Raw genomic sequence first — 26,917 nt, forward strand, 5'->3', positions numbered from 1 at the left:
GCATTTGTAACTTGCTTCAAGCCCTCATTTCAGGCTTTATTTATGAGGGACAGTCGCTCAAAATGTATTTCATCATCTGTTGAATTATAACATCCTCCAAGTGCTATATAATGTTATTTTTTTTATAACCTAGGCAGAACTATCCAGACCTCAGGGACAATCTGACAGAGCTGAGAAAATACCTCATTGAAAGTTCTGATGATACAGAGCCTTTGAAGGTGTGGGAATTACAAGGTATTAACTCCTGTAGTGATGGTTAATCTTAGTATAATAAAATGGAACTATGCACCAATGAGGGCACTGCCATCCCAAGCTCCCAGCCTCCAGCTGTCAAACCTCAGCCTGCCCTTTTCGTTTTTTCCTTACTGGTGGCAGAAAGTCCACTAATGTGACTCAAGTAGCTGAGACAAGTGGGAGAAGTCTCCCCTGAGGTTTGTGAGAAACTCATTCCTAAACCACTGGTCCAAACTGATGCATCAACATTTATTAAGGAATCAGAGAACAGGGGAACATGACCAGGTCCTTGGAAAATAGAGTAAACGGTACAGACATTGCTAACCTCCTCAAAGCGCTTTAGAGGAAGGTATTCACAACACACAGGGAGTGTGTGTTCAATGCACAGCATCCTTGACAAGTCAGGGAGGTGCTAAGATGGCCCAGAGCCCAGTTCCTTTTATTCTGATTTGTCAGAGAGTGAAAGAGTGACCACCTAACCGATTGCAACAGTTGTACCGGGAGAAATCCCTCTTAACCAGCTTTTGCCTAGGATGTCCTAATGCGCAGATTTAAAAGTAAGGGACTTATTAAACAGGATCCTACTCTGGCTTCCTCTGATGTGGAACAGAGAAATGTGCAGTAGAGCATGCGGCGCCATAGCCGCCGTCTGGCAGTTTTCGCAAAGTGATGGACGCTGGGTTAACAGGTCTGCGCCACAACCAGATTCAAAACATGTTGTTCCGGCCTCACTTGAGAGGGTAGAACACCAAGGAGCACGTTCTTCCCCTTCTGTGAATCAATCTTAAACAAAACGATTTTACGTTGTATTGATGAACTGCAGCATCAAATGGAAAAAATGCACATAAAGCTCTTCAGAGAGGAGGAGGGAGGAAGGAAAGACATTGAATCTTCCTTTCCTGATGACCTGCAGAAGGCGATTCCGTGGCTGAACACACTGTAGTATAATTTGTCTTTACTAATTCTATTAATATGGCACAGGAGTAGGCCATGAAGTGTTATCATTGTAAGATAAAAACCATAATACTACTTTAAAAGCTATTTTGTCACATATACAATATGTTGAGTATGCGGGAAATTGACCATGAAGTTGCAGAAGATTAGGCTTTTTCTCATAATACCATGAAGGTTGCAAGATACGATGCCTTTCTCCCTTTCAGCATTGTTTGTAGCTGTTTCTGATATTCTTTTGTATTACAAATGGGAGGGTATTTTTGAAATGGAAATAAGAAAGCACATTTATTAAAGAAGCTCCAACTTGTTGGCCTCAATCGAAAAGTCAAATCAGGGTTATCTGTGAATCAAGCTGTAATCCTACACACACTTACCTGGGTGTATGTCCCACTTAGCCGTGTGGGACTTAACTTCTGAATGGGCACGGGCAGAATTGAGCTGTCAGTTAAGTTCTGTTCCTGCTGGTGGAAATATATGTACCCACTTAGATGTACATCCCTTTGGGTTCAGTGGAGAGTATGCCCAGGTCAGTGGGTGGAAGACTGAAGTTTTGGTCATTTTTAAGTTTCGCTGGAGAGAGTGGAATACTTCGATAGGTGGCAAGAAATGCGTCTAGGGGTTAAATCAATTATATAATTATTTATAGTTGCATTTCTGTCCTATACAAATTTATCCTATTTAACTTTTTGACTATTTTGACAGTTTTAAAGATGCTGGCTCTTCAAGATTTACTACTGACAATCCAGACAGCATAGCTGAGGAATCAAGGGTCTTCATTTCTCTCCTTAAATTCTGCCAGACTATGGTTTATGTGGGCAATTTGTTGTTGTTGTTAGTCGCAAAATCGTGTCCGACCCATTGCGACCCCATGGACAACATTTCTCCAGGCCTTCCTGTCCTCCACCATCCCCCGGAGTCCACTTAGGCTCACTCTGACTGCTTCAGTGACTCCATCCAGCCACCTCATCCTCTGCCGTCCCCTTCTCCTTTTGCCGTCAATTGTTCCCAGCATTAGGCTCTTCTCCAGGGAGTCCTTCCTTCTCATTAGGTGGCCAAAGTATTTGAGTTTCATCTTCACTATCTGGCCTTCTAAAGAGCAGTCAGGGTTGATCTCCTCTAGGACTGACCGGTTTGATCGCCTTGCGGTCCAAGGGACTTGCAGGAGTCTCCTCCAGCACCACAATTCAATAGGTGGGCATTAATCTTAATCCCAAGCAGGGATTAAGGGTTGTGAATCAAGCTTTGTGGTTCTCAGTGATGCTTTATTTTCTTACAGATCTTAGCTTTCAGGCAGCATCTCGAATTCTCTCTGTCCCTGTTTACAGTGCAGTAAAGGTCATGAAAGACATCGCACAAAACTTCCCAGTAAAAGCCAGGTATGAGGACGCTACTGAGCTCTGGTGCACTCATGCGACGGTATGGCTTTTGTGACGGTTTATTTTTATTTAATTTTATCCCATCTTTCCTCCAAGGAAGTCAGGCAGGTGTACATCACAGCATCCTTGTGAGACGAGTTAATCTCAGAGAAGCTGATGAGCTCTGGTTTACCCAGCAAGGTCCTCGAGTGAGGAACGTCTGAACCGCAGCTTTCTCAGTCCAGGTGTAGCTCCCTCTCTACCAAACCTCAGAGGACAAGCCTTTCGGCAATAATTTAGACCATGGTTTACCTCTTGTATCTGCCTGAGCTATTTGTGGCCTTCATATCAGCACCCTGTGCCTACGTGGGATCCTCCTGGACTCCATGCTAGCTGGGCAGTCCAGACAGCTGCAGTGTCCTGGAGTGAGTTTTACCGGCTTAGGCTGGCGTGCTGGCTGTGTCTCTACCAGGAGAGGACAGACCCGGCCTTGGTTATCCATGCGCTAGTGATGTTCAGGCTGGACTACTGTAATGGGCTACATATGAGGCTGCCTTAGGGACTTCACCTGGTGCAGAATGCAACCACCCAAGTACTGGTGGAAGCAACATGATCAGGCCATGCAACCGGTATACCACGGCAGCTTCAGTAGTTGGACTAGGCCTTCCTTGGCAATTTAAAGGGCTCCTTTAATCATTCAAGCCTTAAATACAAGGCTTTACATTCAGGCTTTGGGACCAACTTACCTGAAGGACCACCTTCATCAATGGCAGCCTGCCCGCAAGAGAGGCACTTCTGATTTGTCCACCTGAGAGGGCATTTAGATGAGCAACTTCTTGGGAATGGCCTTTTCTGCAGTGGTACCTCACCTCTGGAGTACGTTGTCATTGAGGGTCCGCCAGGCCACATCATTGCAGGCTGTTAAGAAGGCGCTGAAAACTTACTGCTTTACTCTGGTCTTTGCAGGATTATGTTTAATTGGATTGGGCTATAATTGCAGTTGTACACTCTGGGCCTCTGTTTTTATGCTAGTGTTTGTTGCTTTCCCTGTTTTTATCAGGGTTTTTAGTGAGGTTTATTCTTATACACTGCTTAAGGAGGGCTTCTGCTCTGAAAGGCAGGCAAGGCATGTTTTAATAAATACACATGTAAATAACAATAACAAAAATAACAGACATCTGTAAAGTTTCCCTGACTGGTTGCGTCCTTGCATCTTATCACAGGTGACCAGACAAGTGAGTTTTAAAAACCCTGATTGGGAGCTGGCAAAACTGAACAGACAAAAAGAATCCAGAATGCAGACAGAAACATCAAATGGCCCATTGGGTGCAAGCTGTCCAGTTAGGGTCCTTTCCCCATGATCATGCACACTGTAGTCACAGGCTGATGGTTGTCACCTCTTGGTACCAAGAGATGACCCATAACGGCACATGAGCTACTTCATAAATGCTCCTACCACTGGTATCGTGCTGTGAAATGTCCTGTATTACCAAGCATTATCATTATCGTGACTGAACTTTTCAGTAGCCCTTGGCGCATTAGAGCGTGTCTTACCGTTCTTATCCCATTTACCTTCACAACATCTCTGTGAACTACCTTCTCAACAAAAGCCAAATGTCCTGTCCTACTGTTTTGACCAAAAAGCAAAACAAAAAAGCTGGTGATGGCTACAAAATGCCCTGCCTCGAATTCCAAATATCTTTCAGTGCTTATTTGCTATTACAAGGCATCCTTTGCTGCAGTTTTTGAACTATTGTGACAAATTTGGACATGAATAAGGCAGTGATGAGAGTCCCTGCTGACTTTATAGATGACCAGTAATTTGCTTCCAGGAGCCACTGTGAAGTATCATTATGATAGTTTGCAAACATATCAAAGTCCTTGAGATATTACAGAACAGATACGGTGTCTCTGTTGGGAGTACAGGAAGCTATCTTTCCTGTAATATGAGAAATGGCCCTAGGGGTGATACGGCATTCTAAATGATGCCGGCTGCCTTCCATTCATGTAAGTCCAGTAGAAAGATTTTCTCCATGTTGTATCTTGAGCATACAGAACAACAACTCAGTGAAACAGATGATAAAAATCCTCGCCCTGTACAAGTATTTAAAATAAACAACTGTGCTGCATTTTAAAAAATTAAATGAAGGAAGCCATTGATATTATCAGTAAATCTGATATTAGAATCTCCCAGTTTGCCAACCAGATAAATTGGTTGATCTAGGCCAGCCTGTGGACTACAGAAGAACAATTATGACTATTATGTGGCTTTAAAAATGTTGCCCATGGTTGCACTCCACAGGAAAAAGACATAAGATTCCATGAACTGATGCAATGCCTTTCTTTGGGAATGTGTATGTGAAGTACCACTGGAGAGCTTCTCAAAGGCACCATGAGACGCTTGTTCATTCACATGTTACTTTCCACATCTTGGAAAGACAAAGGATCTTTGCCAATCTTCCTCTTAGGTGATGGTTTTGGGAAGCACACACTTTGCTCATCTTTCCAGCTGATAAATCCCCCATCAGGTCAGAGGACATGTGCTCCAAGCACTCTGTTTGCAGTATGTTAATTCTCGTTTATTTTGAGCTGTCATGGAGGCCTTTCGTCAGGCAAAAAGTAGGTCATAAATATATTAAATAATATCCATAAAACTCTTACTGCTTGATACCACCAGTTTTATTCTAGAGCCTGACCACATGAGGAAGTGGGATTGGAAAATACAATATACTTCTAGTTCCCAGATCTCTATCTGGAGGATGGAGAACCATCTGAGAAAAACTCTGGTATAGGTTGAATCTGCCTTCCTTAAGCTGGTGCTCCCAGATGTATTGGCCTGCAGCTTTAAGGTGTCAGGTTAAGAAAAACTGGAGTAAATGTTTACAGTTTTCTGATAGGCTATTCATGATAAAACTGTCAGATTCCTGTACTTTCATCTAAAGAATTGGGACTGGTTTGGATATAGCATTGAGCTATTCTGTGAGTCTGAACAAATGGATGGTTTATGTGCTCCTCTTCCCCTCTCTTTCTTATGCCAAATTGCAGTTTAACCTGTGCTTGCTTGCTTGCTTGCTTGCTTGTTTGTTTGTTTAAACTATGGTTTATTGAAATATGCCAAGATGAAATCATGGTTTTGGAGCCTAGCTTGTTGCACTAAACCATACTTTAAACTAGCCACACTTTTTTGTTTGATTATAATGACATACTAGTTAGTTGCTGTGCCACAAGAGGCTTGGGGAAGGAAACATGTGAGCCCAAAGCTCAGCTGGCTTGTCTATATAGTGCCAAATTATGACTTAGCATTGTGCCTACACTAGGCTATGGAGTATTTTATTCCATCAAAAAAAGATTAAATGGTTTGGGAAGAGAAATGTTCAAATAGAACAATTACTTAGCCATGTCTGAATTGAATCTTTTTTCAGATCCCTAACCAAAGTGCTAGTAAACCAACAAATGCGAAAAGAAATAGAAGACAATCAAAAGGTTGGTTCATGTTATTTTTTGTATGCAAAATAAAATGGTTTGTTTTGCTTTATTGGGAGATGTATGTTACTATGGAGCTTTAAAAAATATATCCAAAAGAATTTAAAAATACTCATTTCCCCCCTCCCAAATGTAGACTTGCTGGTCAGCTGCAGTCTTCTCATCGTATCTTTTCCTCAAAGAAAAATGTATAGCTTGGCTTGTTTGCCAAGCTGCTGAACATCTCTAGTTCCAGCTGACGTAATTGTTGAAGATCAGGCTGTGAATGTGCCAATGATGCCTTCGGGGGTTGTGCTTTGGCTCAGAACTAAGTGGCTTTAATTGACCTCTGGAGCAGAACGTAAATTGGTTCAAGGCGCTAATGCTGACACGCGGGGTGATCTACACATTTTTCTGTTGAGAAGATGTGAAGGTTAAACGTTTGAGGTTTTGGACCCACTGCTTGAGTCTTTTGAGATCTGTCATTAGTGTATGTTTTAGCTGTGCTTCAACTTATAAGCCATTAATTCGTGTTAATGCCTGTTCTTCCATATCAAAAGCCTATTGCAGACCTGCTGCCTTTCCCATTCTGAATACTTTTGAAGGATACTCAGTATGTGTAAGGGCTTCATATAGAGCTCGTTTTTTTATATATGTATCTAGGGAATAAAACATCCATGCCACCATTTCTTCTCTTTTCCTCTTATATATAAAATATCTTTGACTTGCCACTGAAGAAGGTATAGCTATGTCAGATGGCTACACTCAACCTGTGGATGTCAAGGGGGTGATGCCAGTGGTGAACACAAGATTGGAGTGAGACCATTGGAAGTTTCTTGGTGCATTATCGTGCAGTTGTGGGAATCCCGTATCCATTTCGATATACTTGTTAGTGAGGACCACGCTGCTATGTGCAGGCATCTTGTTTGTCTGCCCTTAATGGCACTCAGGTCTACAACTGGAGGGGGTTGCATTTCCTTGCCCCTCACCAAAATCCTGCTAGCTCTGCATGTTATTTTCTCTGTATCTCTGCAAGAAGTATGGTGTTAAACATCAAAGATGGGGACAATCAGATGGCACACTAAACTGTGGTTTTGCACGGCATGAATGAGCAGCCCTGTGGGTACCATTCTGCTCGCTTGCACACAGCAATTAGGAACTTCCAGTCTTGATTAGCAGCAAACCCTAGTTCTCTGATGTAACAGCCTGTTGCTAAACAAAAATGAAAAATGTCTAATCATCTTGTCACCTTTTTCTCCCTTTACCTCTAGAGGTTTGAGCAGGAGGCTTGCTCATTCTCATCATATAGCTTTTATGTCTGAATGCCCCCAAAGAACCTTGTGGCGTCTTGAAGGCTAACAGATTTATTGTGGAGCAGGGATTCATGGGCTAGAACCCCCTTCATCAGTTCATTATGTCACAATAAATCTGAGAAGTCTGTAAGGTACCACAACAAAACTCTTTGTCATGTTGCCTGGGAAGGGCTACCATGACTATCTCTCCATTTCTTTTGACAGCAATTGCTCATTTGGATTTAGGAATTCTGATTGCAGAGTAGCAACCCTTTCAGTTTCCTGTAACCCGTGGAATGTCTCATGCTGAGTCGAATCTCTGCTATGCTTTTGCAGTTCTTGATTCACTTGGTTTTATAGAATGCTCTTTCAGGTTTAACTGTACATCTTAGAATGGACATAACTCATCATAGGAAAGAAGTATTCAGTTAAGGGTGCAATTCTGCAATCAGTTATAGAGGGAAGTCCGACTGAATTCAGCGGGGCTTATTGTTTCTGAGTAAAGATGCTTAGCATCATGATGCTTCAAAGCAGGACTGAACTTCATGCGCATGGGAATCTCTATTAAATAGCTCACTGTTTTTCATGCATTCCTGACACTTGTGCATCCATGGTTGGTCTAAAACAATTGCTCTTTTTTTTAAAGCCCCGGAGCTATTTCTTTCTTTGAGCCATTTGATCTTTTTAATAGGCATCTTTTAGTGAATTCCTATTTAAGTTTTCTTTTTTTTCTGCCCTTGCTGCAGATTACTCATTTTTATTAGACTGCAGCAGCTGCACAAATGCACTGTAAAATGGCATCAAGTGTGGGTAGTTAAATAGCTCTTAAAATAGACCTAGATGCATTTCAATGTCAGTTGCTCTCTTTTGGAAAATTCTGTTAGCTAACAGAAGAACTTGGAGCCTTTCTCAGCAGTGTCACATCCAAGCAAATACCCAGTAACAATTTCTTTCCAAAAATCCAAATGGGTACACTGGTAGGAATGTGAGTGTGTGTCCATGCAAGGGGATTAAATCATAACTTTGAAGAGAAGTGCTGGAACAACCTGTCAGTTCTTTCAAGTCCAGATAATGAAATTTGTGATACATTTGTGTGTAAATTAAACCTTGCCTTGTATGGTTCATTGTCTCGGAGGACCACATGAAAAGCTAGTTTGGGCGCACACAAACGATATGGTTAAAGAAGCAATCTCTGTTTTGTGTGTACTTGAATACAAATTTGGCAGCTATTCAGACACCAGTGGTACAGTAGAATAAATTGTCAGGCACAGTTTTGAGCTATAGGATATTCATCTAGCAGCAGGAGAGGGATGATTTCAAGCTGTGCAGAACTGAAAGATTCTCCTGTAAGATAATGAAACTTGAATAAAAAATGCAGTACGGGGAAGAGGCTAAAGGCTATTAAGGAATGAAACGCATATGGTGATTGGGTCCAGTCAGAATAGCGTTCAGCAGTAAGTTGCTGCGTTACGGCAGGTTGTAGGTGTTCGAGCCTAAGTCCTGGCAACAGTGAAAGACCAGTCTCAGGATATACGAAGCGCATTATTGCCTTTGATCTCGGGTGCCCCAGCTGTGCTTTGCGGGGCACTCCATACCATGTCAGCCATTTCACAGATGGAAATGGACAAAGAAGGGGAAGTGCCCAGGGCCTTCCTTGTCTTCAAAGGAGAGCTGGGACTGCGAGCAGAACAGCGAGATCCAGTTTCACAAACTGCCACTGTGCATGCTTCTTGGAGGCAAATAAGTTCTTTCTTTCTTCTCGGAGGCAAATAAGTTCTTTCTTTCTTCTCGGAGGCAAATAAGTTCGTTCTTTCTTCTCGGAGGCAAATAAGTTCTTTCTTTCTTCTCGGAGGCAAATAAGTTCTTTCTTGGGCAGAACTTTGGGTTGTTCACTGGGCTGCTCCTGGAGGAGTTTTGAGCAGGTTGGGCACTACCACCTCATCGTTTCATTTCTAATTTATTTGTTCTAATCTGTTTTGATTAAGATTTTGTTTTCAAAAGTCTTTGAGCACCATTTTCTTTGGAACGGTGGGATATGAATTGCACGTATAATAAATATTCATGTATTTATTACCTTACATCCTTTCCATACATTACCCAAAGCTGCTAGCTACAATAATACCCCTATAATAATTATTGAGTAGTATAATAAAAGTGAGTGATAGTTTTTAAAGACAGTGTGCTTTTTGAAAAAACAAGAGGAAATCTTATCAAAGGCAGCCATGTAGGATGATCGGGTCTATGTAGCCTTTCAGTCCAAAGAGCAAGTTAATTGAAGATGGAAATGTGCTACTCAGATTTTGTCACTGTGAGGGAAAGTGTACTGGTTGCAACAGTAAACAGATCACACAGCTAACACACTTTATGTATACCAGTGGTGAATCTAGTCTGTTGGGCTGTGATAGCAAGTTCATTACTGGGAAATTAAGAGAGGTTATTTTTAATGACATTTTGACCCTCTTGCAGGGCTTCCGAGTAAAGGAGACTGGTCAGAATTACATAATGAATAATCCCATCATGGCAAGAAATGATACAGCACATCATGGAATTGGGTGTTCAGAAGCCATTACTGGGCGGTTCTGAGCCCAGCGCCCTTTAGATATGTTGGACTACAGCTCCCATTATCCCAAGCAGGCTCTGCCATGTGGGCTGGAGAGTTGTGAGAGTTGCCAGAGGGTTCCAGGTTGGGGAAGGTTGGTTTGAAGGAACAAAATCTTAGAACCAGCCGCCCCCCGAGCCTCCCACCACCTTCTTTACAACAGAGAATGCCGTGGTTGTTAAAATGCAGCTCTAGCAATGAGCCCTCATCAGTGAACCGCTTCCATCTGATAGCACTGTCTATCGTTCCTTGCGTATTCTCCTTAGAATTCCACATCTGTAATTATTATTTATTGTGAGGCAATAAATGGAGCAACCTCATTCAGGGTATGTCGTGCCAGAAAGGGACCTAGGGTGCAATGAAGATAGGAGCTGGCTGGAGCCGGGGGTCAGACTAGATGGCTCGGGAGACCCCTTCTGACTTGCTCTGTTTCTATGTTTCTGAAATGGTGCCTGAATGGGGCAACAAGAGTTTTTAAAGATTAGGCCCTGCACGGGCCGGCATTTGGGCTTTGGGGCAAGCAGTCAAATATTTTGCACCCGCACTGGTTCTCTCGGATGCCTGGAGTATGTTAAACAATAAATGCTGAATAAAACTTCCAGGAGTATAACTAGTCAAAGCAATTTAAAGACTCTATTGGGTTTTTCCTTTCTGTGAGCTGTGAATATATAAAGAAGGATAAATGATGCTAATGAATAATTAGTATCACGTTTATTCTGTGGAAACAAGAAGAAATTTCTTATCCTCAAGAATAATTAGGAGATTAAGCTTGATCCACCCAGAATTAAATGTCATCTTGTTCAGAGAGTCTTGAGGTTTGAAACATATGATATTCTGAAGATTCTTTTTTAAACTGCTTTGTCTAAGTCATATTAACCTTAGCAAAAACATTTTCTAGCATCTGCATAAAACTCTTGAACTTCAGCCAGGGGAAGCACGTCTGTTTCTAAATGGCCTTCCTATAGACTTGGAATTTCATGATCCATTTAGGTAAAGTATTAATTCTTCTGCATGTTTTTGCATGTTTTCTGACTTGAAAAAAGGCCCACTATTCTGACCAAGCTGTGGTTAACTGTATCCTTGGAGTGCCAAGGGAAGCATTCATATACACCATGTAACTGCAGTAACAACAGAGCCAGAATTTGTGAAATATTCCTGCCAGGATATAGACAGGAATGCAACCCTGTGACCAGGTTCACACAGAACGGCAAGCCACCTTGTGGTAATTTCCCCAAAACTGAAAAAAAAATGAGAAATCGAGCCGCTGTGCATTGGCTTGTCGTTAGATGCAAGTCCAGCAAGCGTTGGGTTGTTCAGGTGGTCACCAAGCCCCCCAGAAACCACGGCTTGACTTTGGGAGTGGCTTGTATACCATGCCGCAACCTACCCTTGCCAGGTTCACATGCAAGAACAAGCCACAGTGTACTCACAACTTGGATTTTCAAAATAGTGGCCACCAGTGGAGCAAGAAACCTTCTGGGGAAATTCACTCACAAGGGCTTCTCAGTACACGCAAACTAGCTCCATGCCTTCCGCAGTCACCTGTCCTTCAGACCAGCTTTGGCTGCCGCATTTTTACTCCAAATAATACCGAGCCCTTTGTCTTCATAGGGTCTCTGTTTAGCGTTGTCCTAGTTCTGCTTTCCCTTTGGCGTTTTCTTTTTCAGCCCTTGCTCCGCTGTATCCTAGTTTGATAGCCTGCCTTTTAACAAACTATGCTTAAAGCCAGCATTTGCTCAGTTTGGATTTAGCAACAAATCAGGCCTAACCAAACAAACCAAAGCAACTAGCCAGGAATGGAAAGCTTAACTCTTCTCTGCTGACATGGGAGGTGGCAAAGACGTATATGAGTCTACGACTTGGCACGGCTCCTTGACCAACAAACCATGTTCTCCGACAGATGCCTTTTGCATTCCCTTTTCTCCATGCTGAGATCCCCTTCTGCTCTCAACGGATGTGACATGTATTCAGAGTCCTCTTTCTGATTATCTTTCTTTTCTTGTCTCCTTTGCCCTTTCCCTCAACCCTCCTTCTCCAACTGCTCCTTCTTCAGAGGGTGCTTTCAGGTGGGCCACTTGTGTAGTGCTTCTGTCTTTTCTTTCCTTAATGGACTTTCTGTGATAAGAGAAAAGATGGAAGAAACAGTAGGAAAACGGGAAGAGTAAGAATGAACGTCGTCTGTAACATTTCCTGCAAAATACGTATGCCTGGTCCAAGCATCCAGAGTCATCCTTCTCAGTCCTTAGGTTCCCTGTGTCCAGGGACATCTTGCAAGCCCTGTGCGTTGTGCTTTCCATTCACCCTGTGCAAGAGAGGGACAGCACAAGCTCTGGTTTGCTGAGCACTGAATACTCCATGCCACTGCACAAGCTCAGTCTGCCAGTGCTCAGTCTTTCACTATTGCAAGCACAATTCAGTATATCGTAAACAAAACATAAAGGGAAAGTTTGCAAGAAATGCCATTTAACCATTCTTTGCTTTTGTTTTCCTTTGGATTATTCTGAATGGTGTTCCTCTTAATATAATTCTGCTTCAATCTGAAGTATTTTAGACACTCTGAGGCTGGAAGGGAAAGCGATGCATGGACTTCACTCCCTTGGAATTAAGGAAGATGTTCTTAGCAAATTCATGAGACTGGCAGTCCATTCTGAGGATGAAGCTTATGCATTAGACATCCGTCACTCATCAATAGTAGTAAGTAACCATATTTATTTATTTGCTAGCATTGAAGATGTCGCAAGATTCTTTGTTTTTCCTGCAAGAGCCTTAACACAGCTATCTCTCAAAATATAGCATATTTATGTCTAGCCCTTCAGTATTCCAGAGCAATCCTAAACAGCGATGATGCTGTGAAGTTGTTTTCAAAGCCCTCCTGGCTTGTGCCAACCAGGTCAGGCAGTGGAGGGGGAGGTATTCTGTTTTGTTGCTCTGAGAAAATGGCCTTCCGCCAGTTGTTGATGAGAGCCCAGTCCTGGCACCTCTTGGAGGAACAGCTGGCTTGGGTCAGAACATCCTGTTTTGGAGCCAGCTGCTGGTGAAGCTGCCACTGGGGGTATTGGGGGTACACAACACCCCTGGAGACACGCAAGAGCGTCGCAGGGGCTGCTGGTTCATCTCCGCTCACTAGCAGAGGACAACTCTGCTCCACTGTAATCAGCTCTCGGAGTTAATGCTGTCCTTTCAAGCCTAAAAGGGTGTGGCTGGTGCTCTGAGCACCAAAACTTGGGGCAGGCTAAGCATATTAAAGCTCTGCCTGGTTTCCTAATTGTCAGTGACAGGCACCCTGTAAGTTGCTTTGCTTTTTTAAAGGTCTGTTACACTGTATTTTGTGGCAGTGTTTGTATGAACTCCTGAAGATTGTCTTGAGTTAATCCTGCAAATGGTTCTTGGCAGGCAATGAAATACCACATTTTAAAGATGTCATTTAATCGCTGCCTGTTAATGATGTGGGACGAGTGGCAGCAGCCACTTTTTATGCACTCTTATCAGTGAATATAGGACCTTTCAGAATAGCCTTTACCCCCAGATGATATATTTAATTATTTATTTGCATCTCCACCTTTCAGACTAGAATGTTACCCAAGGCAGTGTGTACGCACACACGCACATGCGTGAGCACATATGCACGTGCACACACACACAATCCATACTACAGTCATTCAGCACAAAATGCAACCCATCAATGCAGCAGTAAAAGAAGGTTCTTCGTCGTGGCCTCTGTGCATCACACATATGGGTGCTGCGCCTGCGCAGTGCCTAGGCCGGAAGATTAGAAAGCAAACGTTTTTTGGCGGGAAAACTCCCCTCCCCTCCCCCTTTGTGGTATAAATAGAGCGGAGTGTCCGCCATTTTCTTCAGTCTTTGCGACCGCCATTTACTGTGCCTCGTGCCTGTTCGTCTCTCACATTGATCTTTGCCCCTCTTTGTTCGTTTTTTCTTACAGTTCTCTATATCTCTCCCTATCTCCTTACATTCCAAGTTTTTCTCTTCCCCGTTACGAAAACCTTCTTCCTTTCTTCAAAAAAAAAAACAAACCAAAAATATTATTCCTTTACCCTCTGCACTATCTTCTTCTTCCTTTTCGCGATGGCGCAGCGAGCAGCCTTTCGCAAATGTATTGAGTGCGGCTCCAAGATGTCCCCAGCGGACCCCCACGACCTATGCCTTCTCTGCCTCGGCAAAGGGCACCGGACCGATAAATGTGGCCATTGTTTGGCCTTCACCCAGCAGGCCAGGAAGAACCGGGAGAATCCTCTCCGCAGACTGCTCTGGGCCCTGATGCCGTCAGAGCAGCTGGCCTTAAAACCTGGCTCCACTTGGGCTGCGCCTCCTCAGCGCTCCGCCTCGGCCTCGGCCGCGCCTTCGAAGTAGCGAGCAGAGAGTGGCTGAGAGGAGTGAGAGTGTGTGCGAGGCGCTGGATGGGCTCTCTGTCTGCGTGGAGCAGGGCGATGGGGGAACAAGTAGGTTGGAGTGCTGAGGCTGGGCAGTGGTTGCTGTGGCCCTGCCTGCTTTGGGCTGTGGCTGTGCCCATGGATGATGGGTGGTTTCTGACATCCTAGACTGGAGCTGAGTCCGTCCTGGAAGCAAAGGGGGTTCCCATCGCTGTTCTAGACAAGGTTTGGGTAGGTTCAGGTATAACACATGATTTATATTACTGTTTGAAACCAGGCCTGCCCATAAACCAGAATTAATTTAGGGACAATAAATCAGGATCTGAAACCACAGTTTGTACTAACTATGGTTTGTTGTTTGCGTCAAAATTTGTGCATCCTTGCCAAATCACGGTACAGCCATGGAGGTGGGAAGACACTTATGACCCTTTTGAGAGAGGAGGAAACAAAGCAGACAAACCACTCAAGACCGTAGTTTGCTTGTGGGAAGCTCTGGTGAGGTTCTTAGCTATGAGCAGGACAAACCGTCAATTCACATAAAGTCTGAACTCAGCCTTCATTTTAAGTTCAGCTGTAGATCAGGTTCCAGAATCCTCATCAACACACAGGGGCTCCATGGCAGATGGTCATGGACTTCTTGGGAGAAATGATTGTGTCAAAGTGTTCCATCAAGTCTGGAAAAGTGGGTAACAAAAACTTTTGTATCTTAGAAGTGTCATTTAGGACAATACTAGATATGAATAGAGATTGTTTTATAAAGTAAGATTATTTGGGATGTCAGATCATCTTTTCTCTTGTTTATTTTTTTTCTCTTATAAAGAAATGGCCCCTCCTTATTCTGTGCTTTCTTGTTAATATGCCTTAAACAAAAAGCATTCCTTTCTAAGTAACGGATCTACAAAATGATCAAAGTCACAGGAGAGCTGTTCCTGAGTGAATGACTCCCATGTTGCTGGGACTATGTTTAACGGAGCTATCCCATGCGGAAAGTAAATCCCACTGAGTTGAATAAGACATTTCCTCTTTGGCCTATCAGATTGTAGCCAAAATGTGGGCGGCAGCTAGTCTTTCCCACAGAATTGCTGTCCCTCAGGTGGATACCAGTTCCCTGACAGGATCCTCGCGACCAGTCTTGCCTACATGGTGGTCACACCAAATGTTCTCCCAACCATGCCATGTGTAGAAATGGGGCTTCCACGTGGCTAGCATAACAAAGGCCCCGCTCAAGCTTCCTGAAACGAGACTGGGCATACTGGCGAGGAGAGGGAGTGTCGTCGCCCTGCCTTTCTCCTGCACTACATGTGCTGCCCTCCACTTGTGGGGAAAGCGTCCTGAGGAAGAGATGAGATGCTTCGCAGAAACCAAAATGCCCTTGAGTTCAGGGTGACACGCATGGCAGAAGAGGGGCCCAGCCTTGTGCTCCTTGCTGACTGTCCAGGCAGATTTGTCTGAGTCTGAGGAGGAGGTGGAGCAGCAAGGGGGGAGCAGGAGTTCACTATTCTAGTGAAGTTTCTCAGGCCGAGTGTGAGAATCTGCCTTCTTTGGAAGGAGCAGAAGGGTTTTCAGGGTGGGAGTGGGAGCGGGAACAGATGCAAGACTCAGTCCTTGACCCAGGAAGGAGGTGAGGGAGGAAGCATGCTGGTCTCTGGTGTTTCTGCTGTCTGACCATCCCATGGCAAAAGCCACCCTGAGGTTGGAGTCAGAAGCTGCACTGAAAGGAACATTTTCAGTTTGGATTGGACCTTGATACGTGCAGATGCTTCTCCCTCGACTTTAATGAAAGCTATTTAGAATTCCTACCATTCTGTAAAATTGTCAAGTCTCAATAAAAAATGGCATTTCAAGGGGATTCATCTTGAGTTTGATAAACTCGAGGAAAAGAGAGAAGGGCCCTCCTGATGGCCTTTCTGTTATGGCCTACTATGGCTCACAGCCTTCTTCTCCCAAGGGTCAGAAAGCCGGAGTAGAACCAAATAAGCCCCTGTACATGCTTTGGAGTGTATCACAGACCCATGTGATATATTCAGTATTCTGTTCTTCAAATGCATCTTTTGAGAGCGTTCTGCTTGGAAATCATGTCTGGATGTTTCTAAGGTTAACATTGCCAAAGATCACAATCATTGCTGTCTTCATCTAGTGGATCAACAACATCGAAAAAGATCAGATGTATGACAAGTGGCCCTCGAGTTTTCAGGAACTTCTTAAACCAGCATATGCAGGAATGATGCGGCAGATCCGACGAAATTTATATAATTTGGTATGTCTTTCTTTGGAGGTAGACAGTATTGGGTGAATGACTTTAAGGGTGTATTGCTATGCATGTTTAACTTACTTTTCAGCATAATTGTTCTTTTTAGAGGCTACACGAAGATTAGAATTTCCAGTGTCAACAAAAGGCATTAAAATGAATTTCTGTTGGTAGACCAGCTACGGATTCTGTTCTAATTGCCATCCACTGGGAAAGAACAACATGCCGCCTTGTGAATTTGGTTAAGGGCACGCACACATTGGTATTCTTTTTCCAAAGAAAGAAAAACAAATCCATAGTGGCTACAGAATGCCAAAATGGCCAACACTAACTTGCATACAATCAAATTCCAACCCACTTATCACTCCGGAGCTGCTGCAGATGCTTCTCTTTTCTGGTGCCCCCAGGGCAGCCCGCAGGTACCCTTTCCTGTCCAATATAATTACCTGGCTGCTGCTAATCTAGAGACCACGATGGTATAGAGATGCGCACTGACAATGATTGCTAAGGATGCAGCATCCACATTTTAGATCCTTCCCGTGAGTGCATTGCAGAAGAAAATGCACATAAAATGTATATCCTTATGGTTGGCTGGCCTTTAAATGCTGAAATTCTCTTTATCCCTGGGGAGGAAGCAGTTTTCTGTTCTTCCATGTAATTTAGTTTTTAATTTAAGAACACTTTACTATGGGAGAGCCTACAGATGTCAGTCTGGAAGTACATCTAAGTACTATATTACATCCTAGGATAGTTTGCATGATGTAGCTTATTTCTTCTTAGTATGAGAAGCTCATTCCCAGTCTCCATTTTCTCAGACTAATTAGTACCAGCTACACGTATGTTGCTTACTTCCCTCAATTTGTGATGGCCAAATGGTAAAACACAGTTAAAAGAATTCACCACAAGTTTCCAAAAATCTCGCTTCCTTTATTGCAAGTTGAACCTTTTGAATTTATGTTGCACTGAGCATCAGATGAGCAGCTGTAGCCTAAAATATTCAACGACAACAAAGAAAATAAAAAATATTTCTGTCAAGAGTAATCATTTTTCCAGGGTAAAAAAATATATATTTGCAGACAAAATGTAGATATCATACATATTTTAAGTATTGTTCTTCTCCACCCACACAAAAGTACCACTAATCAGAAATTTGCTGCAGAAAGCGATAAATGTATACAAGTCGTGTGGTTTCTGAAAAGACAAGAATGACAATTCTGCTGCAGTTTATCACACAGTGGTGAAGGCTTTACTACAAATGCATAAATTCTGAAGTTGCCTCCAAATATGCTGACAAACTTTCTTATTTTTTCATTTCTTTTCCTAGACATTAGTAGAAATGTACAGCCTTCTTTTCTGGGATCATTTGAACTAGTTTCCACTAGAGTGGTAAATCTTTCTAGATTGTATCACTTTGACCCACAGGTGAATCTTCACTTGATGGGAACTACATCAGTGACTGTAATTTCCTCATAGGGTCAGTTTGTACACAACAGTACATGGGTAAAAAAAAGACAACTGTTTTCAGGGATGTGCATCAGCCTCTTCCACTTTTAATCAGCAACCTGAAATGATGAAGGATGGGGTTAACAGCTTGGTTGTTTAGTCACTAAACAATCTACCAAGCTGGATTCGGACATCATGCTGAATGGCATAGAAACATCAAAAAAGAGTCAAAAAGGAAGAAAAAGATGGGTCTCCTGGGCCATCCAGCCTGACCCCTGGCTCCAGCCGGCTCTGCTCATGTAATCCCCAACATGTGGTTGTCCAGCCTTTCTTGAACACCCTCACTGATGGGGCCTCAGTCACCTCCAAGCTTTGAACACCTTGATTTGCTTTGATTTGGTCAGAGCTCTTCTCCTGGTCACCCAAATTTTTGTGTGAAGATAATTGCTTGAATGGTGGTAATTCAGTTGTGAGTCTACAGCTGCCCTAGCCCAGAACCAATTTACTTTCTTGGTGAGAACTATTTATTTCAAAATTACCATCTGCTTTTGTGAACCAGATCCACCCGAGGAGTGAACAAAGTGTACAAATAAACATGCAAGAATATGGTATTATAATTAAGGACTTGAAATTAAAACTACAAAAGAAATGGATGCATCAGGATGCAATTTGTACGGTCTAAAAATATTTTCAGAGACATAGCAGCTGAGCTTCAGTAAAGCAACAGTATAACCAACTAAAGGCCTTTTGAAATGGGGGTGTTTTCAAAGTCCTTTTGATATCGCAACTGAGGAACTCTCTGTACCCCCTTAGGGAAAGCTCTAATCTTGTGACCTGACATTCTAACTGATCGCAGGGTGTGTCAGCAAGTAGGTTCTCCAGTGCTGATCTTAAAACTGCAGGTGGTCTTTCAGATAGCTGGCCCCAAGCCATTTATGGCTTTAAAGGCCAAAACCATCACTTTGAATTTAGCTTGGAAACATATTAGTAGCTGGCACAATGCATGTAATTTGTTTGGACTGTCAGACCCGAATGAGCACAGAAGTGGTTGCTTTCTGCAATAATGGAAGGTTCCCATTTTGGAGGCTCCTTTAGGAGCTGTTAAATTGGCATAAAGAGAATTATTGTCATATTACATTTGTATCCTGACTGTTTTTCAGGATGCAAGGAACTTGAGATGGCTTACATAGTCGTCCTCTCCATTTTATCCTGAGAACCATCTTGTGAAGTAGGTTAGGCTGAGAGTCTCACAGTTATGCAGGGAGCTTCATGGCTAAGTGGATATTAGAACCGTGTCCAAGTCCTTGTCCAGCATTCTAGTCATGACACGAAACAGGTCATAAAAGATACCGGACCAATGCATTGCTTTCTCTTTTTAGGTTCTCTTTATTGATCCTACTCAGGAAGAAGCAGTACACTTCATTAAACTTGTTGAAGTTATCTACAGTCAAAAAGTACCTATTAGGTAAGTTAACATCAGAAAACTGACCTGACTTTATTGTTTCTTTGGTGTCTGCACCCTGTGTGGGAGAAATCCAGATCTGTGTGAAGTTTGCATGGATGTATTTTGGTGAATGTACCCACTTTCACAACTCACTACCAATTGCAGCTTCTCAGTGATTGTAAGCCTGGCCTAAAACATGTGAGATCTGTATGCACTGGGTAAGTGCCATGCATGGTTATCATGAATTATCATGGTTCGATTACCACGCATTGCTAGAACAGTGTTTTTCAGTTGATTCAACTGAGCATGTAGTACTCATGAGAAAATGATTAAAGGATGTTATAGAGCGCATGGCCTACTTTGCTTGAGACGGTGTTTACGCAACCTCTTGAAGATCTGCTTGTGTAGCCTGGAATTCGATAAGCATCATGACACATCTGACAAGAAAACGAGTGCTGGGACTTGTGAGAAGCTTCCACAGGTGTCTGTTGGAAACAGAATGCTATAATAGAGGTCCGAGATCTTTGGTGGTTCCACTATATACGGATCAAAATCATTGAGAGAAGAATCGTTACAGTGTGCTGCATACTCTCCAGATACTTTGCTTTTCATTATTTAATCTCTGATAACATGTCTTCCCTTTTTCACAACCATGGAATGGAATCTTGATCTGTCTGCATTTAATTAGAAACAGGAGTTTACCTGGCGAAGCATGATCTCCTGAGCCAACCCAAGTTTCATACCTGCATGCTCATTATTTGCACCATTGGAGAACTGTCCATCCATTCACCCACAGTGACAACTGCAGGATTACGAGTATTTCTAGAGTTTTTTCCCCTGTGGTAAAAGTACAGATTTTTCCAGGAAGGCCTCTGTGGGTTCCAGCTGTTTACAGAATCAGATTCACCAAATCAGAATATGGGTCCAGGAATAGTTTGTGCTGGACTGCCATGGCCTGCCCAGTAGGGAATCCTGTACAGGGTGCTGAGCCTGAAAATTAAAAGAGGTTGCTGTGTTGGCAGAGGGCCCAAGTCTTCCCAGAAGAAGCCCTGATGGGGCCCAGCAGCCACTGCAGGAGGGCAGTCCAGCTTTTCATACCTCAGGGGCTGCATGAGGACGTCGACATGGAACCTGGGGGCCACACAATGAATTGCATTTCCATATAGTAAATTTAAGTGATTGCAAAATATGCATTTAATTTAATTCAATTATTTTAATTAAATTAAAGCAAATACATTTTATTTAATTTAATACACACAATTAATTTGATTTAATACACACAATTATACATTTATGTATCCCTTAAGTGAGGGAGAAAACCCATATGAAGGCTCAGAGTTGTCCTGAGAATGCTTTGAGGGTCTGTGATCTCCCCAGCGCGTCCCACCTGCTTCTGCTGACCAGCCCAGAGGCACACAGGAGCCGAGCTCCTCGGCGCCAGTCCATCGGGCTGGAGGCCCCGTGCAGCTCGTCAGCAGGATGGGTGGGGTGTGCTGGAGTGAGTTCTCGTGAGGCTGCCAGCCCATCTCACCCTTTCACTTCCTGAGCCTCAGCAAGACCGTGGGTTCAGCTGGTGACCTCGCACAAGCTTGCCGCTATCATGCCCGTGCCATTTCTGGGATCCGGATGAGCAGGGAATGGGTGGTCTTCAAGTAGCAAGAGGGCCCTTGTCATCTGCCCCGCATTACAGCATCTGTCATTACCACACTCAAGCTGGAAAATCCTGAGCTTGCATGAACTGGTGTGGAAGCAGGTCTATCCCTCTGTTTCTTCGAGAACAAAAACACTTCTTAGGAGAACTGAATAGCGCAACTCACTTCCCTTTCCTAGGCTGCCACCTCCCTGGCCCAAGCCCATTGGCCACACCTGACAGGAATGCCCAGCAGCTGGGATAGGTTGCATGTGATGGAAACAGTAAAGTTTTGGGGTGCCAGTTCCTGTGTGAGGACATTCAAACATGAAGCCAGACCATGGTTTTTAAAGCCAAGCTATGGTTTGTTTTCTGATCTGAACTTATGGCATAGTTCAGACTTATTCAAAGGAAAGAGTATCTCTTTTCACCCTTTCTCCTGTTTTAGGCACAAGAGGAAGAGGTTCAAAGCTTGCAATTGCTGTTTGAACAAAACAGTTTCCATTTTTGTCTGAATATGGAAAACTGGCTTCTTCTAATCATAGTGCATACAAAGAAATCAGGATCTAAAACCACAGTTGGATCCTGATATCTTTGAACAAACTGTGGTTAGAACAAGCCACAGTTTTCCATGTTCGCACATCATTAGAACCTGTGGGTTATTCAGAATAGTGATGGGTAGCTTTAAATGTCTTCCCCCTTGCATGAGTAGGAGGAGAAAGGCTGGCTCAAAACTATGAATCATGATTTACCCTTATGCCTGAACTGGGCGAATTTCAGCTCAAATATCAAGGTTTTCAAAGGGCTTCCAAACCAGGATATTGAACAATGATCTGAAACTGCCTTGTAATCACAGTTATCACTGTGGGTATCATGACATAGCATCTCATAGGCCGTTAACAAGCCACAGTTACGGCTGTTCCTGTGCTGGAAGAAGCTGCTGCACAAATGTATAAAGCAGAGTACAAGATGAAAACACAGAAGCAGTCTAAAGCATGGTTTCTCGGTTGTAAGTTTGGAAGCCTAAAAAATGTTACAGGTTCTGATGTACATCTGTATAGATGGTGCAAGGTCTGAATGGGGTCACTATAAGAAGTGAAGAAGTCTAAGCTGTCTGTGCTCCAGTTCACTTCCTTGGCTTGCCTACCCAGGCAGTCAAGTCACTCGTGGTGCACAATCCTTTATGAAAGTACTTTTCTATCCTGTAACCCACCTGTAGCTCACTTTCATATTTTGTATGTTGCAAGTTGATTCTTGCTGCTGGAATTTTAGTGCATTAGAGGCTGTTATGTGTGTGAAGACTGAAGCCACTCTTTAAAATCTGATTGTTATGTCACTTTACAAATGTTGCCATTTTCACAGTATTTTTATTTTTCCTGAACAGAATTGGATTTGTTTTCGTCGTAAATACGGATGAAGTGGTTGATGGAAATCAGGATGCGGGAGTAGCTTTATGGAGGGCCTTTAACTTCGTTGCAGAGGAAATGGATATCCCTGAAGCTTTTGGCTCCATAATACATGTTAGTGCTTGAAAACAGATAAAATATTCTTTTACTCCAGGTTCCCCTTACTTTCCTAGAGGTACAGTGTAGTAATGGGTCAGTACCTCATCTTTGAATTTGGAGGATATGGTAATGCATCTCTCAAAAATATTTATTTCTGAGCCAGTTTTGTTCTTACTGGAATTCCTAGTCTGCAAGCCTTTCTGAGAACACTTAGATGCTCATAGCAAGTGGATGTCTGAGAGAGAGCGAGAGCGAGAGCGCCTGGATGAATCCAGAATCTCTCATTCCAACTCCTTTCCCTAAGAGGCCCTCTCACTTTAGATTATGATGCATGCTCCTGCCACAAGCAAGTAGGAAGCGGCGAGTTCAGAGGTGCTGAGCAGAAAATAGATTTACTTGCACTTCAGCAGGGCTTCTGGGGGTTGGAGTCCAAACATTTGGAGATCTGCCTTCTGCCCCTTGCTGGTTTACAGTGACTTCAGGGAGCAGGGAGAGTCAGAACAGGCGGAGAGAAGGAAACCCAGAGGGACACTAACAAGGCGAGGGGTGGGGTAAAGATTTCCTTCCCGATCCCAGGCATTGTTAAATATGACATGGGAAGCTCATTCCGGCAGTGGCTGACCCTGGGCAGCGGCAAAGGCCACGCCCGTGGCAGGCATTTTTCAGGAAGAGACTGAACGCAAAACTGCTTGCATTGTGATGTCATGCCTTCCTAAGCATCTGTTGTGTGGCTTGGTTTGGAAAACTATGTACAGATCTGGTAACTTCATTGCACAAAAGATACTGTGGAGCTGGGAGTGAGTGGCCCAAATTATCAAGGTGGCCTAAGCGGTGGCCCAAATTATCTGCACAGTTTTTCACTTGGGAAGCTTTTAGTTTAGGAAGAAGGGAAATGAGTGTCAGAATACCAGAGAATAGGAAGCTTGGGTGTTCCAGTGAAATCAATTGGTGGTAGATTCAGAACAAGCAAAAGGAAACAGTTCACATAATGCTTAATAGTATTACAGGATTTGCTGCCATTGGCTGTTTCCACTGACTTAGATGGTTTTAAAGCAGGATCAGATGGATTCCTGAATGATCGGGCTGTCATTCCTTCTAACAGTGAATTCAGGTAGTTGAATCCCGACAGGATAAATGCCAAATGCGGGCCTCTGAGAAACAAGAGGGAGGCCTTGGCATGCTTCAGTAAACCCTGAAATTTGCAGAAGTGCAAAGTTTGTTTAAAATGAGCAAAAGCCAAAACAGAAACTCAAAGAGTGCATCCATCCCAACCAGGCAGCAAAATGAGAATTGCGCATGCTCAATGGCTTCCAGAGGCCGTGGAAGGCTGGAAACGCAAAACAGCGCAGGGAGGTCTGGATTTTCATGTTTCAACCTTGCCTGTTGATCCTGGAAAGAGCATGGCTGGCTGGCTGGCTGGCTGGCTGGCTGGAGCCCTAAACAAGAGTGTTCTTCACTGCATGGTGAAAACATACCACAATGTTTCACTGCAGATTTCCCTCGTTAGCAGGTGTTAGTCATGACAGCTAAATCTCAAGGTCCAGGGGCATTGTGACTCTGGCTATCAATTGCTGGGGTTGTGGAGGAGAAAGAACTTTGCAAAGAAGCTTCTAGTTAGTCACCTTGGGAAACAGGGTGCTGAATGAGATAAACATTAAGTTCCAAATAAGCTACAGGGATTCCTTTTATTTTATTTTCATGCCGAATCTCAGTCTTAACAAGATGTAAACAGGTAGTGCCCAGTCTGATGATGCTGGATTGTAATTCCTAGTCCTAGCATAGCCAGTGGCGAAGGATGATGGGAGATGAAGTCTGACCACATCTGGAGGACCACAGGTTGACCATCCCTTTTGTTAATGGACTTTCCTTCCAATTTTGTACCCTTGCAGTTCAAGATTGAACATGGATTTAAAAGAGATGTTAATTCCCTGAACACCTTGCAGGGTGGTAGTCATTAAAACCCTCTCATCTATCAACCAAACCAACAACTGCATTTGTAAAGGGTAGTTCTTGCATTCTATCCAGCTTCCCTAAAGCCAGCAGAAGTTTGTTCTCCAAAAGCTATTCTGGGAGGACGGCTCCAAAGTGCAGTGCTAGTAATAGACTCCAATTTCCAGCTTTATTAGTGGCTGAGTTATAGCTGTGAGATTTCACACCCCCTTCTTGCCTTAACTTTAATTGCTTTCCTTGTTGTGCTGTCAGATTTCTAACATGACTACATATTTAGCAGCTCACTCATATTTTTGGTCCTCCAGAACACAGTTGGCTACAAGACAGGTTTAGTATGTAAATATTTGCCTTGGTTGTTTGATTCATTTCATGGCTGGGTTCTGGAAGGACATGAGATGGATGCATATAACTGTTTGGGAAAATAAATGCTGGTTTCCCCCCTTTCCCCTGTATTTTCCCTTTTCCTTTAGTGCACAGAAGTGAATATGATGGATGAATTTTAAGAGAGAGTTCATTGAAGTTTAATTGGTTAAAGGTATTAAAGTGTGCCGACTCTTGGTTACTGCTGAAAACTGGGTAATAACATAAAGTAGGTGGCTTCGTGATTGGGTGACAGGAGCCTTAAAACCCACTTGCGGAGTGGTAATAAAAATGTAATATAATATGGCTACATCAGTAGAATGGGTTATCTCATTTCTCTCTCTCTCTCTCTCTTAATTAGATGTACCGTGAAGTGAAAGATGGAGGCGTACTTTCTGTGTCGCATGTGAAACGTGTTCTTCGCAGTGCATTTCCTCATGCTGACATGCAGGATATCCTGGGCATTCACTCCTACTATGATGAGAGGAGAAAGGTAGAAAGAGTGGCGCTGCAAGAGGAAAACCTACTTCATGCACATGGCTTGCTGTGCGTGGCACTGAACCCTGGAGAATTCTGCTCTGTTTGGGAAGTTCTGTTTTTCCTCGTCCACAACACCAGGCGCCTGTGATTGGCATCCATGCCCTCTAGCATTGGTGCAGCTGTCTGACTGATGCAGTAATGCTCCGGTTCCTTCAGTCCGCCATTTTTCAAAGGGTTCCAGTGTCCAGGGGGCAAGCAAGGCAGGCAGATGGGCAAAGTTGCAATCCTGTGTCAGTTCCCAGAGTTAATCCGCTTGAACTTGTGTTGCTTACATATAAGATTGCACTGGCAGCCCCCTTGTATGCAATGAGATTTACTTCTGGGTAGACATGGAATGGGATGCAGGTGGCGCAGTGGTTTAAACCACTGTGCTGCTGGGCTGGTTGATCGAAAGGTCGCCGGTTCGAATCTGCACAACGGGGTGAGTCCCAGCTCCTGCCAACCTTGCAGTTCGAAAGCATGCAAATGCAAGTAGATAAAAAGGTACCACTTTGGTGGGCAGGTAACAGCATTCCATGTACTTCAGTGTTTCCACATGACCACGGAAACTGTCTGCGGACAAACGCTGACTCCCTTGGCTAGGAAACGGAGATGAGCTCATACAGACCAGTGGAGTTACCACATAGGTGCAGAACCTTAAGTGTGGGACCTAAATCAGGCCCTCTGGGAGCCCCAGCCTGATCTCCTGGGGTTTGTTGATGACCTCACCCTGTTTCTCCAACAATTGTTTGGCTTCTCGGCCTTTGTGCAGTTGTTTTCTCATCCTTAAACATCAAAATACCTCTCCCTGGGCTTGGTTGCTGGACACAGGTGCTTCCTGCAGTAACCATGAGACATCATCTCTGGTCTCACCCTTTTTGCCTTCAGCCCTGCCCTTTCCTGGAATGCAGCCCATGAGCTCCTCCCAAAGGAATTTAGCGCTTGGGCCAGAAAAGGTTCTGCACCCCTGAGTTACCCCTTTTCTTTTCTTTTTCTTTTCTTTTCTTTTCTTTTTTCTTTTCTTTTCTTTTCTTTTCTTTTGAATAAGTTTTATTCTTAATGTATACCTAACAAAAAAAAAACTAAAAAGCATCAATCATTGATAACATCAGACCTACTGGGTCAGCCCCCCACATTTTTTCTTTTTATGTTAAACTATTAACATATTTAAATCTATGCATAGTCCCGTTTCTCTAGCCAATGATAAAAAGAGTCCCAAGTTTGATAGAAGTCTGTATCCAATTTCTCCTTCAGAGACAAAGTCAATCTGTCCATTTCGGCACAGTCCAGGATCTTTTTTAGAATCAGTTCGTCAGCAGGTGGCTCTTCACTCTTCCAGTATTGGGCAAATGCAATCCTCGCTGCAGTGGTTACATGTAGAGTCAAACACATTGCTTGTTTACTAAGAACATCAGGTACAATGCCTAATACAAAAACTTCAGGTTTAAATGTTAGAGGTTTTTGTAACATCTCCTCAAGCCATTTGTGTATTTTAATCCAATACTTTTTTGCCTTATCACATGTCCACCAC

The 26,917-nt window shown here is 43.4% G+C and overlaps 1 protein-coding gene across 4 annotated transcripts in view; it reads left to right on the plus strand.

Moving 5' to 3' along the window:
• The window catches only part of UGGT2 (UDP-glucose glycoprotein glucosyltransferase 2), an 84,862-nt gene that overhangs the window by 19,897 nt on the left and 38,048 nt on the right, over positions 1-26,917 (plus strand). For 2 of the 4 annotated variants that reach the window (XM_044437846.1, XM_044437843.1), the window contains 9 exons: positions 134-234; positions 2,465-2,564; positions 5,966-6,026; positions 10,795-10,886; positions 12,440-12,590; positions 16,425-16,544; positions 19,358-19,443; positions 22,437-22,572; positions 25,229-25,360. In XM_044437846.1, the coding sequence (XP_044293781.1) occupies positions 134-234; positions 2,465-2,564; positions 5,966-6,026; positions 10,795-10,886; positions 12,440-12,590; positions 16,425-16,544; positions 19,358-19,443; positions 22,437-22,572; positions 25,229-25,360 (979 nt within the window). The remainder of the gene's footprint in view (positions 1-133; positions 235-2,464; positions 2,565-5,965; positions 6,027-10,794; positions 10,887-12,439; positions 12,591-16,424; positions 16,545-19,357; positions 19,444-22,436; positions 22,573-25,228; positions 25,361-26,917) is intronic. The other 2 variants (XM_044437842.1, XM_044437844.1) reach the window with 2 other exon arrangements.

The sequence above is a fragment of the Varanus komodoensis genome, unplaced genomic scaffold (assembly GCF_004798865.1).
Source record: "Varanus komodoensis strain SLA01 unplaced genomic scaffold, ASM479886v1 scaffold31, whole genome shotgun sequence".
Classification (NCBI taxonomy): domain Eukaryota; kingdom Metazoa; phylum Chordata; class Lepidosauria; order Squamata; family Varanidae; genus Varanus; species Varanus komodoensis.